Source organism: Salvia splendens, chromosome 3, assembly GCF_004379255.2.
Source record: "Salvia splendens isolate huo1 chromosome 3, SspV2, whole genome shotgun sequence".
NCBI lineage: Eukaryota > Viridiplantae > Streptophyta > Magnoliopsida > Lamiales > Lamiaceae > Salvia > Salvia splendens.
In genome coordinates this window covers 40,299,331-40,321,422 of record NC_056034.1, presented here as the reverse complement: position 1 = coordinate 40,321,422, position 22,092 = coordinate 40,299,331, and the positions used below count along the sequence as shown (strand labels likewise).

At 38.3% G+C, this 22,092-nt stretch overlaps 3 protein-coding genes across 6 annotated transcripts; 1 reads left to right on the top strand and 2 right to left on the bottom strand.

Annotated features, from left to right (window-relative positions):
* Positions 1-3,603: 3,603 nt before the first annotated feature.
* Positions 3,604-15,210, top strand: LOC121796041 (kinesin-like protein KIN-12E). Of its 4 annotated transcripts, none has more exons than XM_042194741.1 (32): positions 3,604-4,241; positions 4,335-4,490; positions 4,709-4,792; positions 4,880-4,999; positions 5,083-5,196; positions 5,316-5,408; positions 5,489-5,649; positions 5,719-5,793; positions 6,395-6,482; positions 6,609-6,667; positions 6,756-6,819; positions 6,886-6,951; positions 7,043-7,210; positions 7,308-7,412; positions 7,488-7,723; positions 7,807-7,876; positions 7,955-8,023; positions 8,112-8,170; positions 9,261-9,327; positions 9,548-10,708; positions 10,850-12,142; positions 12,217-12,324; positions 12,416-12,579; positions 12,661-12,748; positions 12,831-12,905; positions 13,348-13,584; positions 13,798-13,896; positions 13,978-14,052; positions 14,123-14,181; positions 14,337-14,448; positions 14,550-14,811; positions 14,901-15,210. In XM_042194741.1, exons 1-32 carry the CDS (start codon positions 3,753-3,755, stop codon positions 14,930-14,932), a joined length of 6,108 nt encoding a protein of 2,035 aa, XP_042050675.1. In that variant the 5' UTR covers positions 3,604-3,752; the 3' UTR covers positions 14,933-15,210. The 4 variants fall into 4 exon arrangements, with proteins under 4 accessions (XP_042050675.1, XP_042050674.1, XP_042050673.1 ...); XM_042194740.1 differs by having other exon boundaries at positions 12,640-12,748; XM_042194739.1 differs by having other exon boundaries at positions 9,261-9,360.
* A 332-nt stretch (positions 15,211-15,542) lies between these two features.
* On the bottom strand, positions 15,543-18,451 carry LOC121796042 (EEF1A lysine methyltransferase 4-like). Its single transcript, XM_042194742.1, has 9 exons — positions 18,087-18,451; positions 17,817-17,930; positions 17,555-17,623; positions 17,445-17,464; positions 17,304-17,356; positions 17,169-17,199; positions 16,962-17,037; positions 15,938-16,071; positions 15,543-15,791 (listed from the first exon to the last, which is right to left on the bottom strand). Exons 1-9 carry the CDS (start codon positions 18,289-18,291, stop codon positions 15,765-15,767), a joined length of 729 nt encoding a protein of 242 aa, XP_042050676.1. The 5' UTR covers positions 18,292-18,451; the 3' UTR covers positions 15,543-15,764.
* A 1,196-nt stretch (positions 18,452-19,647) lies between these two features.
* On the bottom strand, positions 19,648-21,467 carry LOC121793600 (probable E3 ubiquitin-protein ligase RHA4A). The gene is made up of 3 exons (XM_042191633.1): positions 21,102-21,467; positions 20,950-21,026; positions 19,648-20,056 (listed from the first exon to the last, which is right to left on the bottom strand). The coding sequence occupies exons 1-3, from the start codon at positions 21,321-21,323 to the stop codon at positions 19,810-19,812; spliced, it is 546 nt and encodes a 181-aa protein (XP_042047567.1). The 5' UTR covers positions 21,324-21,467; the 3' UTR covers positions 19,648-19,809.
* Positions 21,468-22,092: the final 625 nt, after the last annotated feature.

Genomic DNA, 22,092 nt, shown 5'->3' with positions numbered 1-22,092 from the left:
AACACATCCGCCTTCAATAATTGACGGACTTCGTCATGGATGACTTGACTTCGTTCTGCCGCAAAGAGTCTTTGCTTCTGTTTTATCGGCCGGACTGAAGGATCAATATTTAACCGATGAGTGATTACCTCGGGGGGCACTCCGGTCATGTCCAACGGAGACCATGCAAAGACGTCTTTATACTCCTTGAGGAGCTGGATGGTTTTTTCCCGAAGTAGGGGCGTTCCCGCGAAGCCGATCTTAACCGTTCTGGATGGATCGTCTTCGTACAGCTGAACTGTCATCGAGTTCGGCTCCGGTATGACTTCGGTCATCGCCTCTGACTCCGGCTGCTGTGATTGCTATGCTTGGTGGTGCCGATCTGACTGCTCGGCACTTCTAAGCGCAATTTGCAGACATTCCTTTGCTCTCTTTTGGTCACCTCGGATGACCGCTATCCCTCCTTTAGTAGGGATCTTGATGGTGAGGTGATAAGTGGAGCAAACGGCCCGAACTGTGTTGAGCCAGTCTCTTCCCAGGATGATGTTGTACGGGGACCGAGCTTTCACCACGAAAAACTCAATCATCGTACTGGAGCTAGTAGGCGCTTTCCCCACCGTAATCGGAAGGCTGATAATACCTTCAGGGCGGGTGTCCTCCTGGGCGAAGCTCTTTAGGGGAAGCGGAGCCGGACTGAGCCGAGCTGGGTCCACTTCTAGTTTGTCAAAGCACTCTTTAAAAAGAATGCTAACCGACGCTCCCGTATCCACAAACACCCTGTGGATCAGTTTGTTTGCCACTCCGGCTTGGATGACAATGGCGTCTTGGTGAGGAGAGATGGCCGGGACGGGATCAGCAGCCGAGAACGTAATCACTTCGTCCTGCTTCAGCCTTTTATGCGTTGGCTCCTCTCGATTGGAGCCTCTGCGTTCTGACTTTAGGGACGACTTGGTCTTCCCGGCAGGGAGCGCGTCAATAGTCTGGATTACTCCATCATATTGCGGCTCGTCATCGTCTTCGGGATCCGGCTGCCTTTTCGGATCCTGAGGAGCGCAGTTCGCACCACTCTGCTTTTTATTCTTCTTTGGCTGCTTGCTTCGGTATTTTTTCAATGTCCCTGCCTTCACAAGAACATCGATACCTGCAGCCAAGTTTCTGCACTCCTCAGTATCGTGACCGTGGTCTTGATGGTAGGAGCAGTAGCTATCCTGTGGTCGGCGCGCGGCTGATTTCGTCATCCGCTTTGGCTTTTCGAATAGGTCAGAGTGCAGTTCGAAAATTTCCGCTCTCGGCTTGTTCAGCGGTACGAACTGAGCGGGCGGCTTCTCGGGATTGAGACGGGGTCCCAATCTGTCTTGCACCGGAGCCCTTTGAATTCTTTCAAATGGAGTCCGGCGAGGATGCCCCTGATCGCTATGATCGGGCTTCCTTCTGTCTCCTCGGGACGATGAGCTGTCTAACGACCGTTTGCGACGGTCTGCCTCATCGGCCCGGGAGTACTGGTCCGCAATGTCCCACATTTCCTGAGCTGTCTGCGGACCGCACTCAACGAGCTTCCTGTAGAGAGCTCCGGGCAGGATTCCATTTTGGAATGCCGAGATGACAAGCAGATCGTTGAGATTGTCTACTTGCAGGCATTCCTTGTGGAATCTTGTCATAAAGTCGCTGATTTTTTCGTCGCGACCTTGACGAATGGAAAGCAGCTGAGCCGAAGTGATTCGGGCTTCCGCTTTCTGAAAGAACCTCCTGTGGAAGGCATCCATTAGATCTCGGTAAGATCTGATGCTGCCCTGGGGGAGGCTATCGAACCACCTTCTCGCGTTCCCGATGAGCAGCTCGGGAAACAGCTTGCACATGTGGACCTCGTTGAGACCCTGGTTCGCCATGTTATATTGATAGCGCCCCAAGAAATCGTGAGGGTCCACGAGCCCGTCGTAAGTCATCGACGGAGTTCGGTAGTTCTGTGGTAGGGGAGTTCGGGTGATGTCGTCCGAGAACGGAGTCTTCAGTGCTCCGTACACGGCGAATCCGATATCTCGTCGGTATGGAGGAGATTGAGTTCTCCTGTGATTCCGGTACCGAGGAGGAACTGGAACATGTTGGGGACGGGGATTCTTTCTCCTGGGAGATGCGACACTACTGCGGTAGTGACTTTCTTGTGCGGAGGGAGAAGGAGAATCCGTCGTTTTCGTCTCCGGCTGCTTTTGGCTTTTTCGCAGGAAGGTTAAGAATTCCTCCTGCTTCGCCGCCAAAAACTGCTTGACAGCCTCATTCAAATCGGGCTGCTGGGAAGACTCAGTGGGACGATTTTTGGAGCGGCTTGTTCCTTCGCCATGAGAACTGGTGGTGGATTTATCCCTAGGCTGTTTTCCAGACCTATGGGATGGATTGGCTTCCTCCTGGTTCTCACGGGCAGGAATACGGGTACTCTGCGATCTGGTATGCATTTTTTGGGTGGAAAAAATGGATCAAAAATTCGCTTTATCACAAATTTTGTTCTCTGGTTCCCACAGACGGCGCCAGTGATGGATCCGCGAATTTCTGATGTTAGTAAATGCTGGTAGAGAATAAAGACTATGACACAAAGAATTTACGTGGTTCGATTTACTGAAGTAAATCTACGTCCACGGGAAAAAGGGGGGGGCAAGATTGTATTGCTTGATCTGGGATTACAGCTTACAACAGACTTGCTATATGAGTTTTTATCTCTAGAGAGCTTAACCTTTTTCTATCTGATCTAAGTTCTATTTATACATTGAACTAGGATCGTGGTTTGCAGCCCCACTAACAAGATCGTGGGTGAGCAATAACTGCTCAATAACTGTTTCGTACCACTAAATAGATCGTGGGTATAGCGGAGGTCGTGGAGGCCTTTCATGAGTCCACTAACTCCTAGTTCGGTCGAATGCTGAGACCGAACTGCTGGACTTTACCGATCAGCTCTTGCCGATCTGAGAGGAGAGCTTGACTGGTCGGCTTTTACCGAGCTGTAGGCTGAGTCCGAACTCTTTGGTCGTGCCGAACTCTTTGGTGCCGAACAGATACTCTTTCTTGGGCTCTGGGCTGATGGGCCGTCACTGTTATTGGGCTTGCCATTAGGGTTTAGTTCGTACCCCATCACTTATCATAAGTTATCAAAATTCTCAATTTAAGATAATTTTTAATTGAACCAGTTCGTAATTATTACTCCCTCCGTCCCATGTTACTCGCACTTTTCATTTTAGGCCGTTTTAAATTAGAATTTTAAGTGTAATGAGACATCACTTGTGCTCTTAACTTAAACTAACATATTAATTAAATGCATTAATTCTAACTTAAACTATAAATAGTGTAAGAAGTTTGTGACGAGCCGAAAAGCAACAGTGCAAATAACATGGGACAGATAGAGTATAATCTTTGGTCTATTTGCTAAGATTCATATCAACATATGAGGCTCGTAACCCAAAGTTGCCTTAATTAAGTCGGAACAAAATTAAATTTAGTTAAATATGCCTAATGCAGTAATACTGATGAGAGAAATGAGGTAAGAATGTAATTACAGAAAGCTGAGGGGTGGCCCAGCATACTCATCCGTTGAAATTTGAAATTTGAATCTGAAGCGGGCTCTTGTCTATTATCGTTTCCTCCTCCCTTCATTCACCTTCACCTGCACCTACAATCAAATTCAAAGCCCTCCCAATTCCCAAAACTATCATCAATCAATGCATCAACTTTAACGCTTCATTAATTCCCTATTTTTCATACATTTTCCGCCTCATATCACAGCTACGCCTATGTCGCCGATTCGCCGGAGACCGGCGCAGGGCGACGAGAATGAATTTGAGAGCCTCTGGAGTCAGACGATTCCCGGTCCTTCTAGACCTCCGTTCAATTCGATTCCCGACCCATCCCAATCGCAGCAATCTCAGCTCCAATCTGAAGAGAAGCCAGAGTTGTCTCGGAGGAGAAAGCATGAAGGAATGGGAGAAAGGCAGCTCATTTCGTCTCTTATGAGAACTCCAAAGGTGAATGGAAGAGCAAAGCCTTCTCATTCAGAGCCTAATTCAGCTCAGAGCACTCCCGCGAGAAGTGTGCATAGGGTTTCTATTGGTGCCTCTACGCTCACAAGGTTGCCGCCTCAATTTGGTAATGGTGGAGGAAGACTGCACCGGGATTCCGATTCTCGGAGGTATTCCATTGCGACGCCTCAGCAATTGTTGGCTGAGATTCCGCATTTTGAGCTCGATGACGATCCCTCCTTCTGGAATGACCATAATGTGCAGGTCAATCACTAGTTGGTTCAGGTTTTTCGTTGTGATTTAGGGTATATGGTTTTTGTTTTCTTATTTTCGTGTTCTTGTTTTGTTGTAATGTAGGTTTTGATTCGAATGAGACCGTTGAATAGCTCTGAGATGGTTTCACAAGGATATGGGAGATGCTTGAGGCAAGAAAGTGCGCAGACAGTGGTTTGGCAATGCCACCCTGAAACCAGATTTACATTTGATCATATAGCTTGTGAAAGTATATCACAGGTGCCTCTTTGTTTGCAAATGATTTTTATTCAGTAGTCTTGAAATGGAAGTGAAATGCAGGGACTTGCATTTGTGAACTTAGAGTTAGATACCAATAATTCCTGGTATTGATAAAGTGTGCATCTAAAATGGTTTTTCTTGAACCATGACATTCATGTCTAGTATAGCTCAAACAATGGCTCTTCGTACTGACTTGGATAATCTTGACTTTTGTGTAGGAAAAACTATTCAGAGTTGCTGGACTACCCATGGTGGATAATTGCATGTCTGGGTATAACAGCTGCATGTTTGCATATGGGCAGGTAGGTATCACCTTGGAAGTTTGTTATTGGACCATATGAATGATGTGGTTGTTTGACAGAATATTGAGTCTCGGATAATTGTTGCAGACTGGTAGTGGAAAGACATATACAATGATGGGCGACATTGATAAGATGGACGGGAGGCTTGGTGAGGACTGTGGGATAACACCACGCATTTTTGAGTATCTATTCTCAAGGATCAGAAAGGTTGGTAACCGTGTTACTCCTGTCAGGTGGATCTTATGTGCTTTTTTATATATCAGATCCTGACCCATATTTATATATTTAAGGAAGAAGAGAGTAGGCTGCAAGAGAGATTAACATACAGCTGCAAATGTTCTTTCCTAGAGATATACAACGAGCATATAACTGACCTTCTTGAACCTTCATCTACAAATCTACAGGTAGCAAAAGTTATGGTTGTCATTAATGTTTATATGGTAAATGCTTACCATGCAAATAACCAGAAAATTGCATATCTTCTTATGATGCAAATAACTTTTTTTCGTTGCGATAAGGATAGCTTAGAGAAGACTTGAAGAAAGGGGTATATGTTGAAAATCTTAGCGAGCACCGTGTTAGAACAGTTAATGATGTGCTGCACATTTTACAACAGGTGATACACTAGGTTATTTATTACTGTAACTTCTTTATTTTTTCCTCAAAAAATTGCTGATCTGACTATATCACGGGCAGGGAGCTGCAAACAGGAAGATAGCTGCAACTTATATGAATAGCGAGAGTAGTCGATCTCATAGTGTTTTCACCTGCGTTATTGAAAGCCGTTGGGAGAAGGATTCAATGGCCCATTTTAGATTTGGAAGATTGAATTTGGTAGACCTTGCTGGTTCTGAGAGGTATGTCTTAAAGAGCAATAATGTCAATTTGGGGACTATTTCATTTGAATAATATTTCATGTTTGATAGGCAGAAGAGCTCAGGGGCAGAAGGAGATCGATTGAAAGAAGCTGCAAATATTAATAAGTCACTATCAACTCTAGGGTATTAGTTTCTTAACTTGTACTGCTAAAAAGTTTTTCTGTCGATACAACTACTTCCTAGTCCTTTTCATGCGCTAATACGTTGTTTACCATCAAGATAACTTGTCTTTGTTTTTAGATTATATATATGGCATGTTGAATATTTTCTGAATCGCTTTGGTTTATTATCATATCAATGCCCACATGCTCAGTAGTCTTAGATTAGCTAGTTATATTCTCGGCTTCTAATTTTGGCAATCATCCTCAACTGAAATAGCACATTGTTCAAAAGTTATTTGGACTCAGAATTCAATATAGGAGTATTTCTAATATATACTGTAGATTAGAAATTTTGATTGAGCCAGCATTAATAGTATAATGGAAAATGATGCTGCTATATTAAAAACAAACTAAGCTCCAATTCGGATACGTACAAGTCTTCCGTGCTCAGTTTTACTTAAGTTTATCGATCTGTCTGTCTATCTGTTCACTCTGCTGTACCATTCTCTGTGTATCTACTGGTCATTTCATTCTGTAGAAACTCTGTCAATTCTTATTCTTTATCACTTGTTCTTTTCTTACTTAGGGATTTCACTCTAAATCTCTCTCATTTGTACATTTAGACTGGTCATAATGTCTTTGGTGGATTTAGCACAAGGGAAACATAGACATGTGCCTTATAGAGACTCCAGGCTGACATTCCTTCTTCAGGTCAGATAAATATACATTTTGGCACTATATTAATCAAATATTCTGAAGTAGTAGGTGCTGTAAGATTTATTTTCATCAAGCTTGTATAAAATGGGTTTGTAATTACATTGACTGCTCTGCATACAGGATTCTCTAGGTGGAAATTCAAAAACAACAATCATAGCAAATGTCAGCCCATCAATTTGGTAGGGTGATAATAAACTGGAATTTAGCATGCAACTAATTTATTGATGAAAGTTGACTAAAATATTTTTTTTTTATTTTGTTTTGCAGCTCTGCAAATGAGACTTTGAGCACTTTGAAGTTTGCACAACGTGCTAAGCTAATCCAAAACAATGTATAGTCTTAATACACTTGTTTTACAGAAAATTTGTTTCAGTTATTAATGCTTGATTTTCTTCAGGCAAAAATAAATGAAGATGCTTCTGCGGGTGTCATTGCATTGCAGCACCAAATCCAACAGTTAAAGGTTGAAACCATGCGGCTAGTTCAAAAGCGTAAATTGTGACACATAACACATGTGAACTTGACATTTAGTGATTTATTATAATTTTAAACAGGGTCAGCTGTCTTTCTTGATGAAGAACCAGAACAATCCAATGGAACTCAGAGACATTGTTCCTGGAACTGAACATGGATGCTTGGGTTATATTTCTGACGTTTGTAAGCCTTCTGAGGAAATTAAAGTTCATGATGTGTGTGAGACTCAGAATGAAGAAAATTCGAAGGTAGCATTATAATGTACAATTAATCACCTGAAAAGTATGTATCTTCCATTCATTGACAAATGCTCTATGGGCTTGTTTGCTATATTATGTATTGCAGAACAAATACTTAAAAGCTAACCTTCACAGTGCTCTACGACGAGAGAAATTGGCTGAGGCAGAAATCAGAAACCTGAAAGTGGATATTGAACATTTAAATCGTTTGGTACAAATTGTACTCTTCATAGGTTTTGTTATAGTTGTGTTTCTACAGTTTTACTTATTTATGAATCTGGTCCAGTCTCACCAGCAACAGGAAGAAACTCAGCGTACTAAGATGATGCTCAAATTCCGAGAAGACAAGATAAAACGAATGGAATTGCTGTCTGATGGGTTGAAATCTGCTGATGAGTACTACTTAGAGGAAAACAGCACTTTAAGAGAGGAAACCCAGCTGCTACAAGCAAAAATCGAGAAAAATCCAGAAGTCATAAGATTTGCAATGGAGAATATCAGATTGCTCGAGCAAATCAGACTGTAATCATGATAAATATTAGTACTTCTCTAACGCTTATGCTATGAGCTGGTTGTATCTAACTCCCTCCCTCCACTCATCACAGGTTTCAGGAGTTCTATGAACAGGGAGAAAGAGAAACATTGCTAGCTGAAATATCTGAATTGCGCAATCAGGTACTGTGCAGTGTAATAAATAATGTCAGGTTATTTACCCCATGACGACATTCTTATTGCAATGTCTCATGTCTGCAGCTTTTGGAATCACTTGAAGCTGGAAAAGGCCACATTCACCACCTCTTCTCTCCAATGAAAAGAGACCAGGTTAACAACATCGTACATGCGTATTCTACATTCAATTTACTAAAATGTGGTGTAATCTCGTTCCAATTGTATCTTACTAAAAATGCAGGAACCAGAAGCCACAAAAGAGTTAGAACTATGCAAGAACATGAATACGCAATTACTCAGGTGAATTTATATTTTCAGATTTGATGGCTTTCAATGAACTCATCTAGGCAATGGCAAAACTCTTACATGTATCTTGACTGTTTTGATATGCTTTATCCATATTAGAAATGTGCCATTCACCCCCTTAAAAGGCCTCATAAGGGGAAAGGGTGGCCAATTCTAATATGGTATCAGAGCGGGCATGAGTCGATGATAGAGTTTCTCTCTTTTTCTCTCGTCTTGTCTACCCACGTGATACCATATTAAATATGAGCCACTCACCCCTTAAAAGTCCTCGTAAGGAGGGAGGGTTATCCAACTTATGTAGATAACATAAGATCTTCACCAAGTAGATGTAAGACAAAATTTACGAGATTTTAACACACCCCCGCACGTGTGGGCTGGAATGACATCGGACTTCCATCACGTTGGTAGGCTAGACAAGAGATAAAAGAGAAAAAATCATCGTCGACTTGACCCTGCTCTGATATTATATTAGAAATTGGCCACTTAACCCCTTAAAAGGCTTGTAAAGAGGAAGGTTATCCATACTTATATAGATTAGATGGGGTATTCACCAAGTCGATGTAGGACAAGAGATTTCAACACTCCATTCTTATTAATCGGTTTATCAAAATATTACTACCTTTGTCCACTACCAATAGTCTTGGTACTGGACATCACATGTTTTAATGTAAAATTGGTAAAATAGGAGTGGGAAAAAATAATTGGATATTGTTCGTTGAAGATGGATAAAAAGGAGGGGGGGGGGGGGAAGTGGTGGGACATATTACCAAAAATGAAAAAGGACTAATTTTCGTTGACGAACCAAAATGGAAAAAAGAGACTATTGGTTATAGACGGAAGTAGTATTATCGATACCTATTAATTTAATGTTAATATTTTGATTCGTGAATGGTTGGAATAAATTCTACATTCGACTGTATTTGAAATGAATTTGCTATTTTTCTTGGCTTGTGTTCAGCTGTCCTATTATTTTTAAGCATTCCCTTTTCATGACATACAAATGACTTTGTTCTTGTTTACTTCCTTATAAACAGAACTGCTTTCGAGTCAGAGCAGAACATTTTATACACATTGATGTTTTCAGGGATGTTGATGAGTTACAACAGCGACTGTTAAACAGAGGGGACTCTAGCCAAGATACTTTCAACTCTGTAAGGAACACTAGCCAAGATACTTTCAACTCTGTAAGGATACTATGTACTATTTGGGAGGATTCTACGGTGGTGCAACTGGTCAAAGCTATAATTTAAACTTGAAGAACTTAAAGAACTGAAACATATTATTACTGTTTTAATTTGCATGGCTGAGTAAGAATGAAGTGTTATGGAAAAATCAGTTCATATTGAAGTTTTTCTGAACAATATCTTGCAGATGGATAACCTGTTACTAGGTAATGATTGTGCTGATGAAGTTACATCCAACCGACTCCAAGAGAATGAAGTAATTGATGAAAAAAATGATGAGAAAGTATACAGATTTAAAATTCAGTGCGAGGACTTAGAGAAACAACTGATGGATGCACAGGCTTTAATTCAAACCATGAAATCGGAGCAGTTCCAGCTACTCACAGAACTAGAATCTATCCAGACAGAAAATCAGAGCTTGATGAAAATGCTCGAGAGGAATCAATGCCTTCATGACAGCATTGAAAAATCTGAAGGCACTAGCCTCTTGGCGCTGCAAGCTAAGTTGGAAAAATTGACTAAGGAGCTGAAGGAAGCAAAGATACTTAATGAACAACATATTGAAGATCATGCAATGCAATCTTCCGTACATCACCACACAGAAATGGTGCGTAGTGAAGTTGAAATGGAAACTACAAGAACTATCATACATTTGCAGGAGGAGATAGATAGACTACAATCAGAATTTGATGTATGCTTGTGCTCTATGACTGAGGAGAACTTAAGTCTCAGAAACAGTGTAGCAGCTAAGGAAGAGGAACTAAGACTATTCTGTGCAGAGTGGGAAAGGGCAACCTTGGAGCTAACTGCATTCCTCATTGATGGTTCTAGATCCCTGCGAAATGCATCTCATCAGATAAAGAGTATCTCATCATCATTTCCAAATGTTAATGATTTGATTAATGAACACGTTGAGAGAGCTGCTCAAGTGTCTGTTGAAAAGGAGGAAACCATTTTGCTACTTCAAAAAAGTTTGGAAGACGCACAGAACACTGTGAGGCATGTTGAAAATAATTTATATGCCTTAAGGGGAGCAGCAATTGCTCTAACTGAGCTTCAGCGGCTTGATAGCACTTCAGAGACAGAGGAAAGCCAGATGTCTAGAATGCCAATTGAATCGACTCAAGTTGATGAGTTTCCTGAAAATAGATCCCAGTCTAGAAAGAGCCAGGCTATATATTGTTCTACAAGCACTTCTGAAGTTGTTCGTAATGAACCATTAGCACTTTCAGATGCTCTTGCAACAGATGTTGACAAACAAATTCATTTGGCAACCCTTCCAGGCGGAGAAGGACTTGATCTACCAGAAAGTGGAAGAACTGAAGCATGCATAAACTCTTTCGGAGAGGTAAGTAATCAAATTAATTGACTATATATGTAAGCAATATCTGATGTAGTTTGTTCCCTTCATTTAATGCCATATCACATGTTTAGAGAACAGTTGATTTTCCTCCTTGATTGTAAACCTGACATATTGTGCCACATGCAGTTGGCTGTTGAGGACACACATAGCTTGCCAAGTAGCTTTTTTGCAAAATGTGAGGAGGCTTTTGCTGCCATGAAAGAGGCTGATGACACGTTAAAGGCAATGCTTAAGGCCAATGAAAATGCAAATACATTGAAAACAATGTGGAAAGAGGCAGCAGAGGAATTAATATTTGATAGTGCAAGCTTGAGCGATGGGACAAAACAGTTAAAATCATGTGTTCTTATGAGAGATGGGGAGAAAAAATCCCAGCTTAGCTTGAATGAAAAGGATTGTAAGCTGACTTTTCTCGAAGAAAGTTTTCCTGCAATGCAAATAGAAGTTGAAAATTTGTTTGAGACAACCTGCAGTGATGCTAAAAGAGTTGTTGAAGAGACTCTAGGTTGCTTTAGTAGCTTCAGATTATCCTTGGAGGACTTAATGTGCAAAGCATTGCAGAATGATATTACCATTCACGTGCTACAGTTACAGATCAGAGAGTACTCCAAAAAAATCCAAAGCTCAGCTTCAAATTCTCTTGGATCCATAGTCCAAGAACAGTCCATTGCTTATGATAACTTAGAACAAAATCATGCGAGTCTTGTTCCTAACCCAGTTCTTCAACCTGTAAAATATACATGTGAAGGATCACAGGTTGCAAGTGTATCAAGTGAGGAAATCAAAGGGTTTGAACTGGTTGATGGTAATAATTCGGATGAGCACTGTGTACTCCAGAGAGAGCTCCAGCGCAAAGATGTTTTATTGAAAGGGTTACTATTTGATTTCAGCTTGCTCCAAGAATTTGCTTCCGACAGGATGGACATCAAGGATGAATTGGAAAAGTTAATTGTTGCCATGGGCAATGTTCAGCTAGAGCTGCAGGTCAAAATTACTGAACTTGATGACATGCTTGTTCAGAAGATTAAACTTGAAGATCACTTGTCTGAAGCTGAGCAAGCCTTACTCAACTCAAACTCTGAATTAAGTCGGGCAAAAGGGACAATTAGTGTATTGTCAGAGCAGAATATTGCATTAAAGGATCTTTCACAAGATCTATATTTGAAAAACTCTGAAGCTGAGCAGCTACTTGAAGATCAGAGAAAAGCTATCCAAAGTTTGGAGAAAGAATTAGTACGGTTATCTTCATTACAAGAGATACAACCTGTTTGGTCACAGGAAGATTATGAAGGTGCTTTAACAGAGGTGACTACTGAGAGAGATCTTCTCCTTGAAAAGTTAACCACTTTGCTAGAAAAGTTGGATATTGCATCTGCTTTAGCTGATGAAAACCAAGCTATCGCTGTGGAAGCCCGACAGGTATCATTTTCGAAGTATTTCAGATATTGTCTGAGTTTGTACGACCTGCTTCTGATATCAGGTTGAATTCTCAGGAGTCAGAGACCAGCAAATTGAATGCTCAGCAAAAGGAAGAGGAGGTTAAGATTTTAGAACGATCTGTGGAGGAACTTGAGAGCACCATAAATGTACTGGAGAAGAAAGTAAGTCCAATTTTGTAGTTGGGAAATATGAGTTAATATTTTATACCTGCTTATTGTAAACGAGATTTACCTCTGTGCTGTCATGTTCAAGGTGCTTGAAATGGAAGAAGAAGTTGAACAACAGAAGCTGATAAGAGATTCATTGGAGTTGGAAATACAAGAACTTAGAGAGAGATTATTAACTGTTGAAGACATCGCTGAAAGTATGACTTCTGAGAGCTCTTGTTCTGCAGCATTCGATGAACACCGTTCAAGGTAGAGGAATATTTATTTTACTCTTCATAGTAATATTTATACGCTGAAAATTGTTTGCAGACTTCAAATTGTTACTTTCAGGAAGTTGCATCACTGGTCTCAGGAAAGTAGTGAGAACCGTAGCCGCATAAGATTTCTTGAAGAGGAGAACTCAAAACAAGCTAAAGAGGTTTGGTTACTTCTAATAATACCTAGATTTAGACTAGTGTTGTATTCTGTATGCTAATGAATATGGTTTGACATATCTGCAGATCAGACGGTTCAAAGATTATATTTCTGAACTCATTCTGCACGCTGAAGCACAAGCATCTCAGTATCAACAAAGGGTAAAGTCCTTAGAGGGATCCTCTGCTTGTAGTTCAGATTGTTTTTGGGACTGCATACCAAGTGAAACCTATTTTTGGCCAATAGTATATTTTCTAAATACTCCCTCTGTCCCTAAAAAATAGATAACATTTGAAATGACACGAGTTTTAATGCACAAATGGTAAAGTAAGAGAGAGATAGAAAGAAAAAGTGATTGGAGTATTGTTAGTGGAGAATGAGAAATAACCCCTGGTAAGTCTGGAATTTTGCACAATAAGAAAATAAAATAGTAGGCAGACAGTCTAGAATCATCGACTTGAACTTCCAAAGGAGTGAAATGTTGTGACCTCTCTATAAATATCATCGAGCAAGTTCTGAACCTAGATGTGTCTTGGTTGGTATTCTGTGTTCGTCCTACCAGAATCTTTTCATTTACAATTGTGTGTTATGTCTTGTGAACAGTATAAGACCTTGGAAGCAATGGTTGATGAAGTTAAAACAGATGCAGCAAATGTATCTGCTGGGTGCATCTCAGAACGAGCTGATAAAATTGCAGCAAGAACTAGAGGTTCAAGTTCACCATTCAGATGCATCAGTACTCTGGTTCAGCAGATGAACCAAGAGAAGAATCAGGAGTTATCAAGTGCTAATCTTCGTATAGAAGAGCTGGAGGCATTGGCAGCCAGTAGGTATAAAGAGGTAAATAGACTATCTCAGCTGTCAGCCATTTCAAAAATTGTCAACCTGCTAACATACATATATTACATTGTTTTTGTAAAGACTAATTCATTGTGGTTCCCTCATAATTATATTTGCCTGCTCGTGTTTGTCTTGGTATCTCCTTTTGATACAATTTTTTTTTTCTTGTCGTGAATCCCTTTAAATAGTTAATTTCTATACTTTATATGTCAGGTGTGTACACTGAATACTAAACTGGCAAGTGCTGAAAGCATGACACACGATGTCATTCGTGATTTACTCAGTGTCAAATTGGACATCTCGAATTATGCTGTAAGTGTAGGCTTAGATATTCAAGATATTGGAAAAAAAGTTCTCCTTGGATCTAATGTTCTAATTTTTCGGTTCCTGCAGACTATCATTGAGCAGCATCAACTGCAAAAGTTGATTGAGGAAGCTCATCAACATAGACAGGATTTTGTTGCTATGGTATATCTGACAACTTTGTGGTGATTTCCTTGATTTATATCTTGGATTACATTAAATTTTCTATGACTAGGAGCGCGAAATTGTCAACCTGAGGAGTGAAATTCATGAGTTAGAAGAAGAACGAGAAAGGTGATTTTCAGTTAGTCATACTAAACATAAATCACATCATTGAAAGTTTAAATGCTTGTTTAGAAACGTTTGGTACAAATATGCTATGCATTCTCTGGCTAGTGATTTTCCATGAAGTCACTTCAAATCTCACACCATCTTTCCTTTCTCTGCAGATGCATCTCAGAAATCCATAAAACAAACACGGACCGGCTTACCATTCAAATTGCTTTGGAACAATTACAGGAACGAGGTCAGATGTTGATCGCACAAAATGATATGCTTAAGGTACGAGGCACTCTTTATTTGATCTTGTATATCACATTATCTCCACATGTCATATAAAAGAAGCATTAATTTATGTGCATTTACTGTTAATATGCAAACAGATGGACAAGAGGAATCTACAAAAGAGGGTAGCTGAACTAGACGACATGGTTAGGAAGCTATTCAGCATGCAAGAGTCCCAATCCCCAAGTCGGAACCAACCCAGAAACTCAAGTTTCTCAAGGTCATTTGGATCCGATCTTTCTGAGAGGTTGGCCCACTCACAGAAAGTGCTCTCAAGAGTCAATGATCAACTTGCTCAGTACCCGAGGCCTGATGGCACTTGCCCGGATGCCAAAGTTCAGGCAAATGCTCAGTTGAAAGGTGAGTTCTTCAGACTGTTGGAGAGCATTTATTTAAAGTGATTTATTACCTGCTTCTTGTTAGTTACTAGTTTATACAATTGTTTACAGGTTACAAAAACCGTTATCAGAATCATTCCTGATAATCATATGAACAGATGGACGGGGCTGCCTTCAAACAGCCTATCTGTAGTATGTATAGAGTTATTTATTGTGTGGGGGTGTATTTATAGTGTAAATTGCTGGAGCTTATAATTTAGCTGCGCCATTCCTCTTATTCCCTCCAATTCTTCTGGCAATTGAAATCATTTTGTTCATCTGATGGCAGCAAGTTTTGTTGTAATTAGACAGGGTTTATTGAAAACACTATATATTGTATTATCATTGCAAAAGAAAGTATTGTATGAGGTTTGGATTTTCATTCTACTTGTATTTTAGGAACAAGAAAGAAAGTTCGACGATCTTTTTTTGGAGTTACAGTTACAAACTCAAACTCAGGCCAAGAAGGTGACTCAAACTCCTAACACATTTGTTGAAGAAAAATTGTCTTACCAATAAGTGGGCTTTGTCATCCAACTATATATCTGGTGTTTTAATCAGCAAAGTCTCAAAAAAAAAAACCAAAAGCTATCAAAGCTTCGTCAAATAGCTGGAAAATCATTTTGTAGTTCATGACTCATGACATAAATAATACTCCCTATATTCAAATTTAACATTAAAAAGGCAAAACAAGAGAAGGAAAAAAAGACAGCATTTCATCTCCAAATACACAACCATAATAAAATATTATAATCACCACGCGACGCATCCGTATAATTAGTGGTTGACCCAACTAAAGGACTTTACTCTTCAAAATAGAAGGCAACAATCTCAGCTTAATTTATTAATCACAATCAGGTATAAAACTAGGGGGCTTAGCGATAATCCTACTATGGAATACAGTTACATCTGAAGCAATTCCCCCAAACGGCTGGCTCATGCTTTGTTCTTCCCAGACTCATCCTGAAGAACATGTCGAAACTATATTTCAATAGCAGCTACTATTTTATGGACAGTATCAAAGTAGTGCTAAGGAATTTGCACATTTATGCTTAGCGACATTCAAGAAAGTTAAATGCTATAAGATGGACTTTTTTTCCAATACATACCTTAATACACACATAGATATAGTGAACATCAGCATTCATTCCTACACTTTCTGTTGAGCCTCCATTTGCATCTAAAGGAATCGGAGTTGTCAGATCCCTGGTCAAATTTGAAGTATTCCCAGATTGAAGCTTCCCTGCATGTGATAATGTATATACATATTAAATAGAGCTTTAGCGCTCGAACTAATATTTCATAATCTTAAGTTCATATGAGGTAAGCGAATTAACCATTGAAATAGTTAGTTGAACGAGTATTGATATGAAAAGTAAAGGAAAAGATACCTCATTTGATTGCCCTCACCCCAAACCTTTTAAGATAATACAAATATTTATTTTCTTCAAATTTTCCTATTTGTTTTCAATTTCAATCCTTAAAATATTTCTTTCAAATAATATTTAAGTTATGTATTTATTTATTCAACCAACGCATAGAGCTATGTTGCACTCCTAGGAAAGAAATGATGGTGCAAGTATTGGAAATTCCAATTCAGGATAAAGTTAGTGGCTAGGTTGACAACTTTAGATCATAAAAGCTTTATGTTAGAATTAGGCCAAAATATTATGATGAGCTCAAAGCATTTCTTAGAATTGAGACCATCTTTTTTTTTGCTAAATGAAGAATGCTTCCAAAATTTATAAAGATATTCACATAAAGCCAAGTGTTTGCTAAAAGATAGTAGAATTCTTCCATTTACCACCCATCCCAAACATAAAAGGAACCTTACTTTCAACATCAAGAATCACTAAATACAATTGTTTTTTGATGAGGGATTGTGAGGTAAACTTCTAAGCGAAAGCATCTACTTTTTCTAAAGTAATCGTAAGAATGGAACCTATCCAAGCGACAAAGTAGCCAAAGCTAAAGCTATAAAGTAGAGTGCCTCCAAGCAAGGAAACGGTTCAATAACCAAAGTTTAGCAACCATGGTGGTTGAATTTAAAGGAATCAAACCTTAACAGAGATAGAAAGTATGACTATTATAATGTTTTAACTAACCTATGACTATTATAATGTTTTAACAAACCTATCACATGAAGCTTAATAGTCCAAGATAAATCTTTCAATACTGGTAGTCGATAAACTGGCGACCCATACGTAATCTGCAAAATGAACAACCTAAATAAAACCTCAGGCAACTTTCCAATACAACGGGTGGGAAAGAAACATGCTGAAAAAAGCTTAAAATAAAACAACTAAAAAGAGAAGAAAACAATCAAATGAGGTAGATTACCAGAATATATACTCCTTTATCCTTGAGTACCCTATAGTTTGTCATCAACTGCTTCAACTTATTGAAAGAGTGAATTTGATAAAGCAACATAAGAATTAGAAAATGGGCAAAGATTTTGAAGTCAATTAATTGTACCTCCAGACCTCCACAAGCACTTTAGCAGCATTTTGTTGCGCATTGTGGCCACACTGAATGGAAAAAGAAAAACAATTCTTCATAACTAATAGTATTAACAAGTATGAGGAATGAACATCTAAAGCAATATAGATATCTCACCAAAAGAGAGTCCAGTGTCCCTGGAAAATGCACCAACAAGCATCAGAAAATACTACAAAGTAAACACATTGTTTTAATTTGAGATACACAAATTATGGCCAAAAAACTACCTTTATCTATAACAGCAGCAAAAGATCTCGTGTCAAAGGCACTCATATCTCGTACATCCATAACCATATCTGTTGAAACATTCATTAAGGAAAACCATTCCTGCCCTAACTTTGCAATCCAGAAAACAAATCTATTAGAATCTTTGGTTTGTTCTCCAAATCATAAGAGTTCCATCTTGTAATCATATGAACAGCCATACAACATTAAATGCATTCAAAATCAACCTCATTAAGAATAATTACTACTATAAGTGAAAGATACATTTCATCATTGGATTATCCGAGTACTTGGTTTGCATTGCTTCGATCACCACTCTGGAGATATCAACATTGATCACTTCATTGTATCCATCATCAGCCATTTCCTCACTCAAACCTGCAGAGAGAGCTAAAATCAGAGCCTGTAAGGCGCCAATTCCGTTGAATCAATCACGACAAAAACATCGTTTTCGTTGATGATCAATCAATGTTAAAAAAAAAGATCAATTTCAAAATCGCTGAAAATAAGAGAGATAGGGAGCAAGGAAATGACCGGAATTGCCGCAGCCGACGACGAGAATTGGGTGGTGGTGGGTGGGGACATAGAGACGGATGAGGGGGGCGAGGGAGGGGTATTTTTGGTACCAATCGAAGGTGGAGGGATCCTGAGAGTAGCGGTTGTCCCAATACCATGCTTCTCCGTAGGCCTGCGTGGTGGTGGTGCTGCCGCCGGCTGCCGGAGATTTGCCCGCCGTCATTTCCGTAAGCAGCTAACTAATTTAAATCAATTGATATCCAGATCACAAGAGATCAACTTTTCCGTGTCACACAAATTTTTACAATTATTATTCTCTTTCACTCCCACCAATTTTCGCATAAATACAACTCCCTCACTTCCGGATTAAATGTCGTCACTTAGGCATGAGATTCATAAATAAATAAGCTATAAATTTATTGAAAATACATATTTTATAATTAGTTTTATAAATTATGAGTAGATTCACATAGTGGGCCATATTATTCATTTGTTAAAAGTAATAAATGTAAAATAATCATAGACATAAATATCAATATTTTTTAATTCAATTAAGGATATTTGTCAAAAATAATCAAAGTGAAATGATTGTAGATATAGGAAAATATCATATACCCACTAATTTGTGTTTTTAAATATGTCACAAATGCTTTCAAATGCGTCCTTATTTAGAAACGTTTTTTCTAATATTAAATTATTGTTATTTTTTAAAACTTTTCTATCATGTCTCAATTTTTGTGTCCTAAAAGATAAATTTTTTAATAGTGTAAAACATGGAGCTGTAGTAACTCGTAAGTGAGGAGGGGTGTGTGATTATACTAAGTATTTATATAAATTTTATTATTGTTTAATGTTGATACAAGATTTTTAAAAATATTTTGATATGTTTCAATTTAATAACATTTCATCATCAAATTTTAGATGACATTAATTTTTGCCAATATAACAACATCCGACTCATTAGCTAAATAGTAAACGAACGTTTTTATCCCCACTTTCCAACTTAGAAAACTACGGTGTGAGATTTCATTAAAAAATTTCTCTCATTTCCAGGGTCTCTACGAAATTAAGTACTACTACTCAATATGTCATTATAGAAAGGTAGCTTCGATTAGAACTTTTGTTGAGCAATCAATATATTCATTGATTTTAAACGTTATGAGACTATCAGAAGTCAATCAAAAATTATGATTTAAATTATAATTTTCCTTCTATAAAATTAGAGTCTACATAAATTAGATGCATTTTGAAATTTCTCAAAATATACGACATGACAGACTTCAATATTTAAAAACATTGTTTTGATTATTAAAAATTTAAAACAAATACACCACGTTAATTCATCTCTTATCTCTTTTCCCCTCGAAAGTAATTTTCCATGCCATTTCTCTCTATATTGTCTATTTATGATGCAAGATCGTCAATATCCAATGTCATATCAATGTTGATTTATTTGATCGAAATTTGAATGCATTGATAATTCAAGAATATATCAAACTTTATGTATTTAGTTTAGTCATCAAATTTATTAATTGTAAAAAAGCTAGAAACTATACTCATATATGGACCGCTAGCTATGTTACTTTTAATTTTAATTAAAAACTAGTATATTAGTTTTATTTTGTATCTCAAAATTGAACGACTACTACCTTTGTAGGAGTCGTGCATGCATTCGATTTTTGCAATTACAACATAATTAACTATCTACTGTTTAATGTATGCTTATCATCAGCCTCACCAACTAAGCAACAATACTTGTTGATCCCTCAGATGTTATGGTTATATGGTGTTGGTGCGTGGGAGCGGCGTCGGGGAGTCGCGGCTTCGAGTTATCAACAGAGGCGGGCGCAACGGGGGCTCTACATAGTGGACAAGTAGAGTGGTTATGGAGCCAGTGGCGGATGCAGTCCACGTGGAAAATGTGCTTGCATACCGGCACTTGAAGCAGCTCCTCTTTCAACTCGAACTCTCCCAAGCAAACACAACACCTATATATATTCATATATGATCAATTTGCAACATTATGTATAGTAGTAGTAGTACCAATTTTTTCGTGTACATGAGTATATCAATAGTAGCTAGTTAGAAATTTTGATGATGCATTAGGGATTTAAATGAACAAAGCCACTCTCAAGCTATCCGAGATTCGGCTAGAAAAAACTCGTCTGGATGTCAATTTCATAGTAAATTAGCCGAGCTCAACGGTGTATGCTTGGTTCGGTGGGCTAGAAAACATATTTGGATTCGTCTGTATATGAACATGTTCGCGAATTCGTTAGTCAAGCCTATTTGTGAACCTTCAAGTTCACTACCCTTGAACTCGAGTACTAGTTTGATCAAGACCATATTTTGAATTTTGGAGTCTTTCGCGAGCTTTTAACAAGCTCTAACTCGAACACTATTTATATGAATATCGATGAGCTCGAGCTTAAATAAGAGAATGTTCATGTCAACCTCTTGCTCGAGTCAACTCGAAACTCCTAGAATTTAGCTGGGCTTGACTCATATACAGCCCAATAAGGGAACATGGTAACATAACACAGTGTTGTAACACAAAAATGAAACGAGCAATAAATTTGTGGACATGTAGCACTAAATAATGATTGAAGGAAAAGGAGACATATACACACACATATAGTAGTGTTGAAGCATATATAGTGGTATGTTCCCATCTAATTAAAGCCACTTTACCTATGTTGGCAGCCCAAAAAGTGAAAAATTCCCCCAACCCTTAAACCTCCATCGTCCATTTCCAATCTCCTATATCTTGTTTAATCATGTATATCATGATCATGCATATGTATTAATAAAGTAATAATTAAATAAATATCTTAAAATTAATTAGCTACTACTATAGTTGTGTTAGTGTATGTGCACTTACAATGAATCCCTTGATTTCATAGAGTCATCGTAGAGGATTTGGCATAGCATGTTCTTCACTTCAACTTTCAAATCCAACTAACAAAATCAATTAAAAGCTCATTAACTACTAATTAATATTGTTAGAGAGAGAGATGGATATAGTATGAGTACCGGCGTAGTAGCATCGGCGGCGGCGGCGGTGGGGAGAAGAGGAGGCGCGGCGGCGGAAGAAGAGGAGTTGGCTCTTCTCTTGAGGTAAAAAAGGTAGAATAAGAGAAATAAAATGATTGAGAAAAGGATTGGAATTGAAAATATAAAAGCTTGATATAGCTTAAGCTGGATTTCTTGAGGATATTGGTGAGGAGGGCTCTGAGATTGGGGAGGAGACTTCATTACTGATTAATTGCAATAAATTTCCTTATTCATTTTGCATGTACTTATGGAATGAAGAGAGAGAAAGAGAGGGTTTTAATGAATTTGATGATTAAGAATTAAAAGGGTAGTGGCTATAATACGCCTGGAAAGAACTTTAGAAGATCAAACTAAATATTCCTTGTTTCTTCTTTTTTATTTTTAAGTGAGAAATGGGACACCCCCACTTTAGTATATCATGGCATGCTCGGCCCCATTAATCATTCATCTTAGTTATATCATAAATTTTTTTCATTTTTTCTTGTCAGGAAAAGCTTAATAATAATTTTTATAATGATTATCATGATGTATCAAATTTTAGTAGCGACGGACATATTGATATAGTGTCTGTGATAAATTAATAAATTAATTAATTGAGTATATATTCTTAACGTTGGAGATGGACAATAGTAATGAACTCTATAATATTGTCCCAACATAATTATTTCAACAATCAATAATTTAATGAAAATAATTAATATATAGTAGCATATTTCAAAGTTGATATATATAGGTAGTCAAAGTAAAGTGCATATTTTCATGAGATGGTAGAAAAATAAAGACTAGACCTAGCTTTTCCACTAGGAATTACGGATAATGTTAATTATATGTATACAATATAATTATATATACTATAATGTATGGTCGAGCATGTTAATGGGTTATAGGCCTCCCTCTTGTCGCTCGTGGATGTTGAGAGAGATAATGGTGGGTGCACACATAAATTCTTCCACTCCATCAATCTATCACA

What these genes read in the sequence shown, in the direction of transcription:
- LOC121796042 (XM_042194742.1), bottom strand. Translation starts at nt 18,291, where the DNA reads ATGACGGCGGGCAAATCTCCGGCAGCCGGCGGCAGCACCACCACCACG. An exon ending in ATAAAGGAGTATATATTCTG is followed by an intron (nt 17,038 to 17,168) that starts GTAATCTACCTC and finishes TTCATTTTGCAG; the next exon opens with ATTACGTATGGGTCGCCAGT. An exon ending in TATTAAGCTTCATGTGATAG is followed by an intron (nt 16,072 to 16,961) that starts GTTTGTTAAAAC and finishes TATCACATGCAG; the next exon opens with GGAAGCTTCAATCTGGGAAT.
- LOC121796041 (XM_042194738.1), top strand. Translation starts at nt 3,753, where the DNA reads ATGTCGCCGATTCGCCGGAGACCGGCGCAGGGCGACGAGAATGAATTT. An exon ending in CTTGTGAAAGTATATCACAG is followed by an intron (nt 4,491 to 4,708) that starts GTGCCTCTTTGT and finishes ACTTTTGTGTAG; the next exon opens with GAAAAACTATTCAGAGTTGC. An exon ending in TTGCTCGAGCAAATCAGACT is followed by an intron (nt 7,724 to 7,806) that starts GTAATCATGATA and finishes CACTCATCACAG; the next exon opens with GTTTCAGGAGTTCTATGAAC.
- LOC121793600 (XM_042191633.1), bottom strand. Translation starts at nt 21,323, where the DNA reads ATGAAGTCTCCTCCCCAATCTCAGAGCCCTCCTCACCAATATCCTCAA. An exon ending in CCGCCGATGCTACTACGCCG is followed by an intron (nt 21,027 to 21,101) that starts GTACTCATACTA and finishes TGATTTTGTTAG; the next exon opens with TTGGATTTGAAAGTTGAAGT. An exon ending in ATGAAATCAAGGGATTCATT is followed by an intron (nt 20,057 to 20,949) that starts GTAAGTGCACAT and finishes GAATATATATAG; the next exon opens with GTGTTGTGTTTGCTTGGGAG.